This window comes from Panicum virgatum, chromosome 3N (assembly GCF_016808335.1).
Source record: "Panicum virgatum strain AP13 chromosome 3N, P.virgatum_v5, whole genome shotgun sequence".
NCBI classification, from domain to species: domain Eukaryota; kingdom Viridiplantae; phylum Streptophyta; class Magnoliopsida; order Poales; family Poaceae; genus Panicum; species Panicum virgatum.
The window spans coordinates 6785528-6797275 of record NC_053147.1 but is presented as its reverse complement, the minus strand read 5'-3'; the positions used below and the strand labels follow the sequence as shown (position 1 = coordinate 6797275).

General features: G+C 45.9%; 3 protein-coding genes across 3 annotated transcripts; all 3 read left to right on the top strand.

Moving 5' to 3' along the window:
• The first annotated feature begins 5782 nt into the window (after positions 1-5782).
• LOC120667128 (WAT1-related protein At5g64700-like) lies at positions 5783-7904 on the top strand. The gene is made up of 5 exons (XM_039947170.1): positions 5783-6225; positions 6339-6401; positions 6496-6612; positions 6766-7177; positions 7324-7904. The coding sequence occupies exons 1-5, from the start codon at positions 6050-6052 to the stop codon at positions 7741-7743; spliced, it is 1188 nt and encodes a 395-aa protein (XP_039803104.1). The 5' UTR covers positions 5783-6049; the 3' UTR covers positions 7744-7904.
• A 143-nt stretch (positions 7905-8047) lies between these two features.
• Positions 8048-9528, top strand: LOC120667129 (putative F-box protein At2g33190). Its single transcript, XM_039947171.1, has one exon. The coding sequence runs from the start codon at positions 8818-8820 to the stop codon at positions 9478-9480; it is 663 nt and encodes a 220-aa protein (XP_039803105.1). The 5' UTR covers positions 8048-8817; the 3' UTR covers positions 9481-9528.
• A 268-nt stretch (positions 9529-9796) lies between these two features.
• LOC120667491 lies at positions 9797-11502 on the top strand. Its single transcript, XM_039947558.1, has 3 exons — positions 9797-10011; positions 10125-10584; positions 10705-11502. The coding sequence occupies exons 1-3, from the start codon at positions 9797-9799 to the stop codon at positions 11500-11502; spliced, it is 1473 nt and encodes a 490-aa protein (XP_039803492.1).
• The last annotated feature ends 246 nt before the right edge of the window (positions 11503-11748 follow it).

The window sequence follows — 11748 nt, the reverse complement described above, 5'->3', positions numbered from 1 at the left end:
CTGGGATCATTTTCTGCTACATCTACTTCGGGCTCTTCCATGGGAATATCGTCATCGAATGCACCGATTCCAGCATTCCCGGGAGAGTGGTCGTCAAAATCTTCTTCTTCATTGTCTTCCATGGTAACCCCCTGTTCTCCGTGCTTCGTCCAACAAACATACTTCTCCATGAAATCATTTGCGAAAATGTGGCTGTGTAGGATTCTTGAAGATGAGTAATCCTTGTTATTGTTGCAATGAACACACGGGTAGCACATAAAACCATTCTGCTTGTTTGCCTCAGCCACAGACAAAAAATAATGCAGGCCATCAATGAATTCTTTCGAACGTCGGTCAGCATTGTACATCCATTGCCGGTCCATCTGCATTTTAAATAAATCGATTTGAATTCTTTACACGCATTGAATAAATAAAATATATCAAACCTAAATTAAACTAAATGTAACATAACATGAATAATTAAAAGATATGCAATATCCATCATACATCTTGATTAATTAAAAGGAGTACTTAATCCATTACAGAACTTAACAAATGAGTACTATACATGAAACTTAAAAATTCGGACAACAACACATAGGTTTTCAACCGTCCTTGCGTTGGAACGCAGAATGCTCTAACGGATTTCTTGCTGGCGCAGAAGAAGATTGCGGAGCGGAAACCTCCGAGTTTGGTGGTGACAAACCGTAACGCCGCAATAAATCCTAAAGATCAAACGGAGGTTCCTCGCCCCTTGCCATGCATTCTCTATATTTTTTTTCCAAATAACGGAGTGCTGCCCTATGAAAAGTACTAGGTTTTTTGTACCGACGACCTACTCGAGTTGTGCCCTTCTCTCCAGAAGGACAACGGTCACCCCCACCGGTGCCACTCCCTCCAGCTGTTGAAACCATATTTTACTGAAAAATACCTTTATTTTCCACAAAATTATAAATTCTTACCATTATAATGCAAAAATTATTTACTATTACAATTACAATGATCAGATTAATAACTCTTGCAAATAACAATGAAATCATATAAAAAACGAAATGTATCATTAATCCTCAAGAAATCTCTAATTAATTGAAAGAAATCTCTATAGCTTCTAATTACTTTGACACCCTTCAGTTCCATGAGTACACTCTTTTCAATATCCAGAAACCCTCTAGAAGAAAAATAAACCTTTATTTTTGAAAATGTATATGTCAGTAACCTCAACCCTGCGGTGATGACACTGCCTTTCGGGGGGACATGGTGCGGTACAAGGATGTCACCAATTGGCCAGTCGCAGCACCAACTTTTACGATTAATAAGCACAACACTTGGCATAGGCAGCGTGCTCGTTGATATGCTCTCAGTACAACAACGGCCATGCTGACTGCGTCAAATGCTGTCTTCTTATCATTCGGAAGTGCTGGTGATGCGACCAACTGATTCGCGACGTCCTTATAGCGCATCGTGTATCCCCGAAAGGTAGTGCCATCACCGTTGGATGGAGATTAACGACATATACTTGTTTCGAAATAAAGATTTTTTTAGCTTCTAGATGGTTTCAATGTGAGGCTGAATAAATACATCACTAGAGTGTCAAAATAATCCATTCATAATATAAAAAATTCTAATATACTCATTTCATTAATTCATTCATGAATACAAAAATCAACTATCAACAATATGATCATATATACAAGTAAATCACATGAAGTGTCTACACTCATTCTAAAAATTTCTACTATCCACATACTCATCTAAATCTAAAAGAAAATCACACCTACATATGCAATCTAGCTAAATGTCCAAGAAATGAGCTAGCTACACATTTTCTCTATTTCTAAAGCACGAAATGAGCTATACAAGCCAAGGAAGAAGAGAAAAACAAGCCCCAAACCTTAGCACCGATGAATGGACGGGGAATCAAATATCTTCACAAATGTGGTGTAGAAATGAGCAAGAACTCCTTTCTCCCGAGCCAAGAACAGCAAGAAACAAGTGAGCTGAATGGCTCGGGCGGGGGGAGAGGGAAGAGAATAAGGGGCCAAGGCCTTTTGTCCCGGTTGGAGACACCAACCGGGACAAAAGGGGCATTTTGTCCCGGTTGGTGGCTCCAACCGGGACAAAAGGCTACGCTGGCCTTTTGTCCCGGTTGGAGCCACCAACCTGGATAAAAGGTCACCCTTTTGTCCCAGTTGGTGCCTCCAACCGGGACAAAAGGCTCCTGTCCCCCCCCCGCTGGCCCGGCTAGCCGTTGGACCCGGGACAAAAGCCACCTATTGTCACAGGCCCAAAGACTGCCGGGACAAATGGCTTGGAACAAAGGCCTATTTTGTAGTAGTGTAGATTTACATTTCCTGATATATAAATAAGTTAATACCCGCTTGTCGGTTTGATTTGGTATGCAAGTTAGTTTAGCAATTCACTATTTAATACACAATCTTTTTGGCCTAGGTTATTGTCTGTAAGCTTAATGTGGCGTTGGGGGAACGTAATTGGATGGTTATCTCACAATGTAGTCCTACTATGTATATTTCATAAAAGTAAGGTTAATTTAGTATTATCAGCTTGATATAGTACTGCCACCCAATCATGCAAATAAAGCACTTGTTAGTTGGCGGGCTTTTTAGGGCCGCTCAGAAAGAAGAAACAAAAAAAAGGAAAGGAAAGAAAAGAAAAGGAAAAGACAACAAAAGAAAAGAGAATATACAAGAGAAAATGAAAAGTGCCATTAAATTGTGATTGAATTGAAAAGATGACAGAGATAGAAGATTGGTGTGATAGTTTCTGTCCAATTAACCAACGAGATCAATTCAATATACTAGCCAATCAACCCGTGTGGGAGAACTAATATAAAATTAAGGCTCATAGCTAATAATTATAATTATCTATCTTACGCTCTTTTTCATCTATTGAATATTATAACACATACTCTAAAATATATATTTATTATTTTCTAGTTGCAATATATTTTATTTTACATTACACCTCCATATATGTTTGATATATATATATATATAATTGAACCATTTGTGGAACTGATATTATTATCTCTTCCATCATACAATAATACAGGGTGACATATATTGTTGATAGTATTTTGTATAAATAATAATATAAATAATATACTAATAATGATAGAAATATTAATTTAGAATTTATATTTATGCATTTTAATATTTAATCATAATTATATAATTTAGATTTAGATTTAGGTGTTATTTTAAATTTTAATAATAATATAATTGGATAATCTATATGAAAGTTAGGGAGTTATCTTTACAATCGAAAACTCGGTTCATTCACTGGCACCAGAGCATGCCACGTCGCGGCCTCGCCTCAGCCGTCCGATCACGTGCGTTTTTCGATCATTTTGCAAAAAACCCTCAAGCTTCAATGAAATGAACCCGAAGTCCTGCATCCTCTTAGGAACTTTTGTGAAAAGCCCTCTCCATTCATCGAAATTAACCCGCAGTCCAGCCTTCAAGGTTCAGAGAAATTTGCAAAAAAAACCTTATGTTTTCACGAAATCAACCCACCATCCCATTCTTCTCTTAGAATTTTAATTAAATCAAACCACGACCCATTTCATTCGTTACTTCTACACGAGCAACATTATGTGCAAATTTGAACACCAAAATGCGATGAAATAAAAAGTTGTTTAATATATAATTTGATCAAAACTTCAAAAACTACAATTTTATTATAGAGCAAATGTTAAAATTGAAAACACTTTCATTATTTGTTTGCATAAATGCTTACATACTACCAGCTGCACCAACGATTTGGACACCAAAATGGCTTCAAATCAAAAAGTGTTCAATACAAAAGTTGCTCATAATTACAGAATTTCAAATCTACAATTTTATTATATAGAAAAATTTCACATTCATTGATCCGAATAAATGTTTACGTAGGATCCATTCTACCTATGATTTGAACACTGAAACATTTTTACTTAAAAAAAAGGAGATTCGAATACAAAATTCTAAAATAAACAATAACAAAAAAACACTATAGCTAAAAATAATAAATATAATAAAACATATAGTTTCATTTCTATATCTAAAATAATATCCTACTTAAATAATAGAGTTATGATAATAGAGAGCAAAAAAATATAAGTCAGTATGTAGCTAATAACCTAACTTACTTCGAAACTAAAAACAAGCACATAGCTTTTCTTTTTGCGATTACACAGTATAATTCAGATACTCACAGCGCACGCACACTCATCCCCTATGAACACGCGTACGCAAACTCTACACCTATGAGCATCTTCGAAGACTAATCCGGTAAATCTTTGAAATTGATGAAGTCACCACATGCGCCTCGCTGTCGACGGGAATGTTGCCTACCACTGAAAGCACAACCGTTAATTTCTGAAATATTCGCTCCCATAGAGAGTTGAACACAAGACCTCAGGTGCTACTGAGGCTCTTGTAACAACTAGACAACATGCCCTAACTTTAACAGCGTTGTGCTTTCAGTGGTTTCCGTCGATAGCGATGCACCTGTGGAGTACAATTTGCGTTCGTGCATTCATAGAGGTGAGTGTGCGTGCGTAGTGAGTGTCTGAGTTGTTTTTTGTGGTCGCCACAACTTTAAAAGCACTTGCAGGTGATTGACCTAGTTAGGCAAAGTTTGATTGGGCCGCTTTGTCATCTTTTTTATTGGTGGCTGCCACTACAAATTTTAACTTAGATTTAGAAAAACAAAATCTATCTCATCAAAAGGGTTGATCTTTAGTGCCAACAAATTTAGAAAAACAAAATCTATATCATCAAAAGGGTTGATCTTTAGTGCCAACAAATTTAGAAAAACAAAATCTATATCATCAAAAGGGTTGATCTTTAGTGCCAACAAATGGTGCATAAAGATAAATATGTTAAGAATCAATTCCTGGGGTCAAAGTCCTATACGAAGGTTATTATTGAGAGAGAGAGAGAGAGAGAGAGAGAGAGAGAGAGAGAGAGAGAGAGAGAGAGAGAGAGAGAGAGAGAGAGCACCAAGTTGACAAGTCATGTCATTATATTTCTGAAGATATGAATCCAAGATCTGCAAGGCCGGAGATAAGAAGGAAGAAAGAAAGCTTGCCGTGGATGGAATCAATCCAACAGGTGGTGAACGGTGATCTGCTGAATGCGTTCCTACCATTGAAAAGACAGCATGCATAAGTTCATGTTTTGTGCGGTCTGTCGCCTAGCCGGCCTATATTTTTATTGTCGAGATAGACCGATGGTGCCTTTTTTTCATGGAACCAATTCTCATCTAAACCGCATAATGTCCATTTTTAAACAAAGGGGCAGGCAGATGATATTCCTCCAACAAATAAATGCCTAGAGAAAATGCAAGTTTGCCTGGTCTTGATTTGATTTATCATTTGTATATAAAAAAGCTGGATCCCCACGCATGCTCGCAGAATCTAGATATCATGAATCAGCTGGAGAAAGGATATCTTCTCAAAATGCCTAGTGTCGTCATTCACATGTAAGCAAGCCCTGAATAGCTTTTTGCCGATTCAGAATATCAGAAAAATAACTATATTGTTCATTTCCACATGATCTTGATGAGCTAGCAAATATGCGTGCCAACACTACTTTGTTTCAGATCGTAGATCAGCGAAGAACAAAAGAAAGTACTACTAGAATGGCTTCTCGAAAAATGTAAAGAAAGTAGATGGAGCACTATATTCATAATGACCCTTGGCACTGATAAGCCCACTAATCACTGGTAAAAAAAAAATCTTTCCAGCATGCACTTGCTTCTAGTGCCTTTTGCTGAGCACTTGCTTGTATCTGCTGTGCACTGAGATAACCAAAGGGCCAAGCTAAGGCAACCACATCACTCTTTCCGATTGCCCAAACACACACAAAAAATTGTGATTCAGAGGAGGCCAGGGAAAAGCTACACTCAACTTTGGATCATCATCTTTATATAAGGCTGCCCCCTGCATTCCTTTGCTTCACAACCACTGATCGGTCGATCGAACCGCCTCGCTCTCAGGAGTCAGGAGTAACCGTGCATTTAGCAGCAGCAGCTTGGCCATCATCAATCTCATTCAGTAGAGTAAGCCATGGATACCGGCAAGAAGGCCTATGTGGTTGCCATCATGATACAGCTGATCTACACTGGCATGTACGTCGTCTCCAAGGCGGCATTCAACCATGGGATGAGCACCTTCGTCTTCATCTTCTACCGCCAGGCAGCGGCCGCTGTTCTATTGCTGCCCCTCGCCATTGTTCTCGAAAGGTAACATATTGTTGACTATAAGCAGTCTGCAAGACTGCAAACAAAAAAAAAATCATTTATCTCTGACGACATATGTGATCGGTGATATCAATCCCATACTGTGTGATTTGCAGGAGGAATGCACCACCCATGTCATTCTGGTTGTTCCTGAAGCTGTTCTTCTATGCATTGCTAGGGTATGTGCATGTAACACCTGACCAGTATTGCAAGGAAGATAAAATTTAAGGCTTTGGGTACTTTGGGTTGATTTTGTTATCTTGGAATTTGTAGGAACACATTGAGTATGAACCTGTACAACATAAGCCTCAAGTACACCTCTGCAACCGTGGCATCGGCAACAAGCAACTCTGTCCCTGTGGTCACCTTCTTCCTGGCAGTCCTGTTGAGGTAAGCCAACAACAGTAATTAAGCTAATAATCTCTGAACCCACTTACCAAACTGAGTGGATAAAAACATTACTGTTGACTGCTCCAACATATTTTTTCCTATGAAGAAACAGTAAGCTAATAAATAATCTCTGAACATTACACCTACCTGCAGGCTGGAGGTGGTGAGGCTGAGAAGCCCGTCGGGCATGGCCAAGGCCGCCGGGGTGGCGCTGTGCCTGGCCGGCGTGCTGACCATCGCCCTGTACACGGGTCCGTCCATGAGCCCGGTGAACCACCACCGCGCCTTCGCCGGCGCGGCCGAGCATCACGAGGCGAGCGGCGGCGGCAGCAAGGGGAGGTGGATCAAGGGCACGTTCCTGATGCTGCTGTCCAACACGACGTGGTCGCTCTGGATCGTCCTGCAGGCCTCCCTGCTGAAGGAGTACCCCAACAAGCTGCTGTCGACGCTGGTGCAGTGCCTGCTCAGCACCGCCCAGTCCTTCCTCCTCGCCGTCGCCGTCGAGCGGGACCCCGCCGCCTGGAAGCTCCGTCTCGACGTCGGCCTCCTCGCCGTCGGATACTCCGTGAGTGCAGTGCAGCATGCATCATCGGTGATGATGATTTCGTTCGTTGCTGCAATGAGATTCAGACCAGATGGATCGAGGAGGAGGATTGCTGTGTTACAGATTGGCTGACTGGATTTATCTCTCTATATGTGATGAATCTGCAGGGGTTCGTGGTGACGGGCGTGTCGTTCTACCTGCAGGCGTGGTGCATCGAGAAGCGGGGGCCGGTGTTCCTGGCCATGTCCAACCCGCTGGGCCTCCTGCTCACCATCTTCTGCTCCTCCTTCTTCCTCGGCGAGATCGTCCGTCTCGGCAGCCTCCTCGGCAGCGCGCTCCTCGTCGGGGGGCTCTACAGCGTCCTCTGGGGCAAGAGCAAGGACCACCTGCACCACCCGCCGCCGCAGCAGCAGCCTAATTTCGAGGCGCCGAAGCACCGGAGCACCGGTAGCATCTGCAGCAACGGCGGCGACGACGACGAGGAGAAGCAAGCGGTCAAAGTAGAGCAGCGCAAAGGTGAAGAGGAGACGCAGCTCAAGGACTTGTTCGCCATGGAGGCATCGCCGCTGCGTCATCCGGTCGGATGAGAAATTCGTCTGAGAGACGCAGACATGTATACGCTTTTTCAGGGACTTTATTATCTACGTACAGTACGTGCGTGCTAGTATTTTGTACAATGCACTCCTGTATTTCCGGTGCATTGGCGTATCTTTTTTTTTAGCAAAATTGGCGTATCTTTTTTCCCGTACGTTTCTGGTTCATTGAGCTGCGTGCAAAGTAGTGTGCCTGTATTGGGCCAAAATTGCAGCAGCTACTACATACACTACTAGGTAGCCCAACAACGGTCGAGCACCCAGACCAGATAAGAGCTACGGCCCATACAAAGCCCACGAGCAAGTAGCTGTAGATGGAAAAGAAACAACCTAGTGCAACGGTGCCTCCTCGCCGGCCGCCGCTGGTGGTAGGTGACGTGGATGCCGGCCATCATCTTCTTCGGCCGACGAGCCAATGGCCTAACTTCGAACCTTAGCGGCGGGCGGAGAGCCGGCGGCGACCAAGCGGCGACCCGGCGAGGCGGAGATACGACGGCGGGGCTTGGCTGCGCGACGGCTCGACGAAGCGGAGGTCCCGGCGGGGCTCGGCCGCGAGGCGCTACGCGACCGGGTGTAGCAGTGCAGGCGAAGCGGCGGCTTGATGGGGCAGAGGTCCGGCGGCAACCACACGAGTGCACGCCGCCTCCAAGGCTCCGAGCAACCGCCGGCGGCCTCATCCCCACCGTGATAGTCCGCGCCCTGCGAAGCGATCAGTGTCAGTGCCTACTCAATCAGAGCCGGAATCGGCGTGGCGCAGGGGAGCCGAGATGTAGCAGGCGGATTTTTGGATTAATTGGAAAGTCAGAACTTTTTCTCGAGGTAAGCGGTTCGGATTTTACTCACCAGTCAATTCGGTGGAGTTGGTTGGGAATTCCGAGTCGCGTTCCAAATAAATCTCGCAGACCTAGTCGGATTCGCCAACCTGATCTTTAAAACAAGAGGCTGCCTTCCGCCTGTTCCCCTCAAGCTCAGACAGTGCAGGTTTTTGCAAGCATTTGCCCTCAGCTGAAGCAACTCGTTCAAAGGGGACGGTGATCCAATTCTGGGTTTGCTGCAATAGAGATAGAGATGTACAGCGTTTCAGGAATGATGAGCGTACAACGCTTGTGCCGTCTGATCTTACGAGCTTTCCCCAAGATCTTTGCTCTTTCCCCCAGTTTACTGAAGAAATTCCAGAGACCACTCATGGAGGCAGCTGTAGTGGGCACTGAATTGCCGGAGCTTCCGCCGGAGATCCTGATGGATATCTTTGCTCTTCTGGAGGTACCGGACTTCGTGCGGGCTGGGTCAGTCTGCTCTTCGTGGCGAGCTGCTACACCAGCCTGTGCATCAGACAGAGGACAGTACAGGCAGCAGCAGACACCATGCCTACTGTACACCTCTGAATCTGCTGGCTCGAAGGCCGTGGGTCTCTACAGCCTTGCGGAGAAGAAGGCCTACACATTGACTCTCCCAGATCCGCCTATCTGTACTAGGGATATCCTTGGCTCCTCCTATGGCTGGATCAGCACTGCAGACGAGAGATGCGAGCTGCACCTTGTCAATCCCATCAATGGAGAGCAGATTGCGCTGCCGTCAGTCAGCACCATCGAGCAGGTGAAGCCCATCTTTGATGACACAGGTGACATTTGTAAATATGAGTACTCGTGGTATGCTGGGGAGGGGTGGGTTGCTTCAGACAGGGGGGATTTAACATTTTACCATTATAACGATCGTCACCTCCTGAGATAGTATTTTTGTTTTTGGCACTACAGATTTAGCATCGAAGAGAGAAAATCTTTGCACTTTTACCACTCTTGCTCACGTGGCACGCCAGCACAGCAGCCCAGCTCGTCTCCTAGGTAATAGGCTAGGGGAAAAAGACCGTAGTGCCCCTGGGGAAAAGCTAGCCACCATGCGGAGCATGACGATCCGTGGATGGGCAAGTGCCGCGCCACCGCGCCGCCAGCATCCGGTAAGGTCGCGGCGGCCGCCGCTGCCATGCCTCCCGCACACGTGCTCGCGGCCGCCGCCGCGACCTCCGCGCTCGGCGTAGCGCTGGGTGTGCATGCTCGTCGCCCTCTCCCGCTCCCGTGCGCTCAAGCCGCTGGCCGACGCCACCTCCGCCACCGTCGCCGCGCTCAGGGCGCCACGGGCCCTCGCCGCCGCGTCCTCCCCGGTCGCCGCCTCCAAGTCCTACAAGGCCGCACGCACGCTCGGCCCCGCCGCGCGCCTCCCCAAGCTCCCCTCCGACGAGCGCCTCAAGGCCGCCTTCGCCGCCGCGTCGCTCCTCCGCCTGGCCGCCGCCGCGCCGGCCATCCCCGCGGCGTCAGCATCCCCTCACCAACTACGCACTGGCGGCCGCGGGGGACCCGCCCGCGAGGGGCGCGCGGCAGCCACGGCGGCGGCGCGGCGCTGGCGGCACTGGGTGCAGATGAGAAAGGGGCCGGCGAGGAAGAGGAGGACGCGGCGGAACACACCGAGAGCTCGAATCAGGCGAAGGAAGGTCGGAAGGAGGGCCCGACGGCGGACCAGCGCCGGGGCTTCTCCGAGTGCGCCGCGCTCGTGCGCTTCGCCGATGCCGACGCCAACGCCGTTGAGGATGACCTGCGCCGCGCCTTCATGGTCTTCGACGCCGACGGCAACGGCCTTCATCATGCCCGCCGAGCTCGCGTGCGTCCTGCCGTGGTTGAGTGCCAGCCAGAGCGGGGAAGCGTCGAGGCCGAGGAGGTTGCAGGGCGCCCGCGCGCGGAGCACCGCGGAGATGGAAGCGGAGTGGAGAAGAAAGAATGCAGGGGCATCGGCGGTCATTTGCTTGGTCAGGCCGACTCGGATCCAGCATGGAGCGATGATCTGGTGTGCCACGTAGAGTGGTAAAAGTATAAAGATTTTCTCTCTCCGATGCTAAATCTGTAGTGCCAAAAACAAAAATGCTATCTCAGGAGGTGGCGATGGTTATAATGGTAAAATGTTAAATTCCCCTCAGACAGGACGTCAATCCTTGTTCCTAGCGAGCTGCGGGACTTCCTCTTGTACAAGGCCTTCCTGTCTTCGGATCCATCCACAGGAGATTACTTTGTGGTGCTAATCCACAACCCACGTTCACAGCTCTCGTTTGCAAGGGCAGGGGATGATAAATGGACGTGGTTGCCACCACACAACCTATATGAAGACTGCCTATTTCAGGATGGGCTGTTGTATGCCTCCACTTCATTGGGAGAAATTCACGCTTTCGATCTTGTTGCCCCTGCATCTGCACGGAAGATAGTTGCAGACAGCAGATTTTCTATATCTGATAGGATTTACATTGTTCAAGCTCCATGTGGTGAATTGATGCAAGTCTGGAGATCTGATACTTTCCCACTAGAGGATGAAGAAGATGAATATGATTCAGAATTAGAACCTGAGTTAGACCATGAGGCTGACCAGTCCAATACCAACACGATCAAACTATATAGCGTGAACCTTACATCAAAAGAGCTTGTTGAAGTAAATACCTTGGGTGAGTATGTGCTGTTCATTGGGCGCAACCAATCACTTTGCCTTTCTGCCAAAGACTATACGCAGCTGGAGACAAATCATGCCTACTTCACTGATGATAACTATATCGACATTTCCTTCTACAAGAATGACAGGCGTGATATTGGTGTGTTTAACTTGGAAAATAACAGCCAAAAGGAAATTGTATCCCCTCAGCTCTGGTCCAACTCTCCAACCCCTGTGTGGCTAATTCCAAATCCAAGGAGAATAATGAATTTGGCATTGCAGAATTAGATGTCAAAGATGTTTCCTTATGTAGTTTTTTCGTTCCTCTTTCTCTATTCTGTACTCCCTTCGTTCCAAATTATAAGTCATTCCAAAAATCTTGGAGAGTCAAATTTTTTTAAGTTTGATCATATTTATATAACAAGATATTAACATTTATGATACCAATTGAGTATCAATAGATTCTTTGTTAGCTATATTTTTATAGTATACCTATTTAATATTATAAATATTTGTGTTTCTTTCTATAATTTT

Bases quoted from the DNA above. Each gene is read 5' to 3' on its own strand.
- LOC120667128 (XM_039947170.1), top strand. From the start codon at position 6,050: ATGGATACCGGCAAGAAGGCCTATGTGGTTGCCATCATGATACAGCTG. The intron at 6,402-6,495 runs GTATGTGCATGT...TGGAATTTGTAG, and splicing joins TTCTTCTATGCATTGCTAGG to GAACACATTGAGTATGAACC. The intron at 7,178-7,323 runs GTGAGTGCAGTG...ATGAATCTGCAG, and splicing joins TCCTCGCCGTCGGATACTCC to GGGTTCGTGGTGACGGGCGT.
- LOC120667129 (XM_039947171.1), top strand. From the start codon at position 8,818: ATGTACAGCGTTTCAGGAATGATGAGCGTACAACGCTTGTGCCGTCTG.
- LOC120667491 (XM_039947558.1), top strand. From the start codon at position 9,797: ATGCTCGTCGCCCTCTCCCGCTCCCGTGCGCTCAAGCCGCTGGCCGAC. The intron at 10,012-10,124 runs GTCGCTCCTCCG...GGCGCGCGGCAG, and splicing joins AAGGCCGCCTTCGCCGCCGC to CCACGGCGGCGGCGCGGCGC. The intron at 10,585-10,704 runs GTGTGCCACGTA...TAAAATGTTAAA, and splicing joins CAGCATGGAGCGATGATCTG to TTCCCCTCAGACAGGACGTC.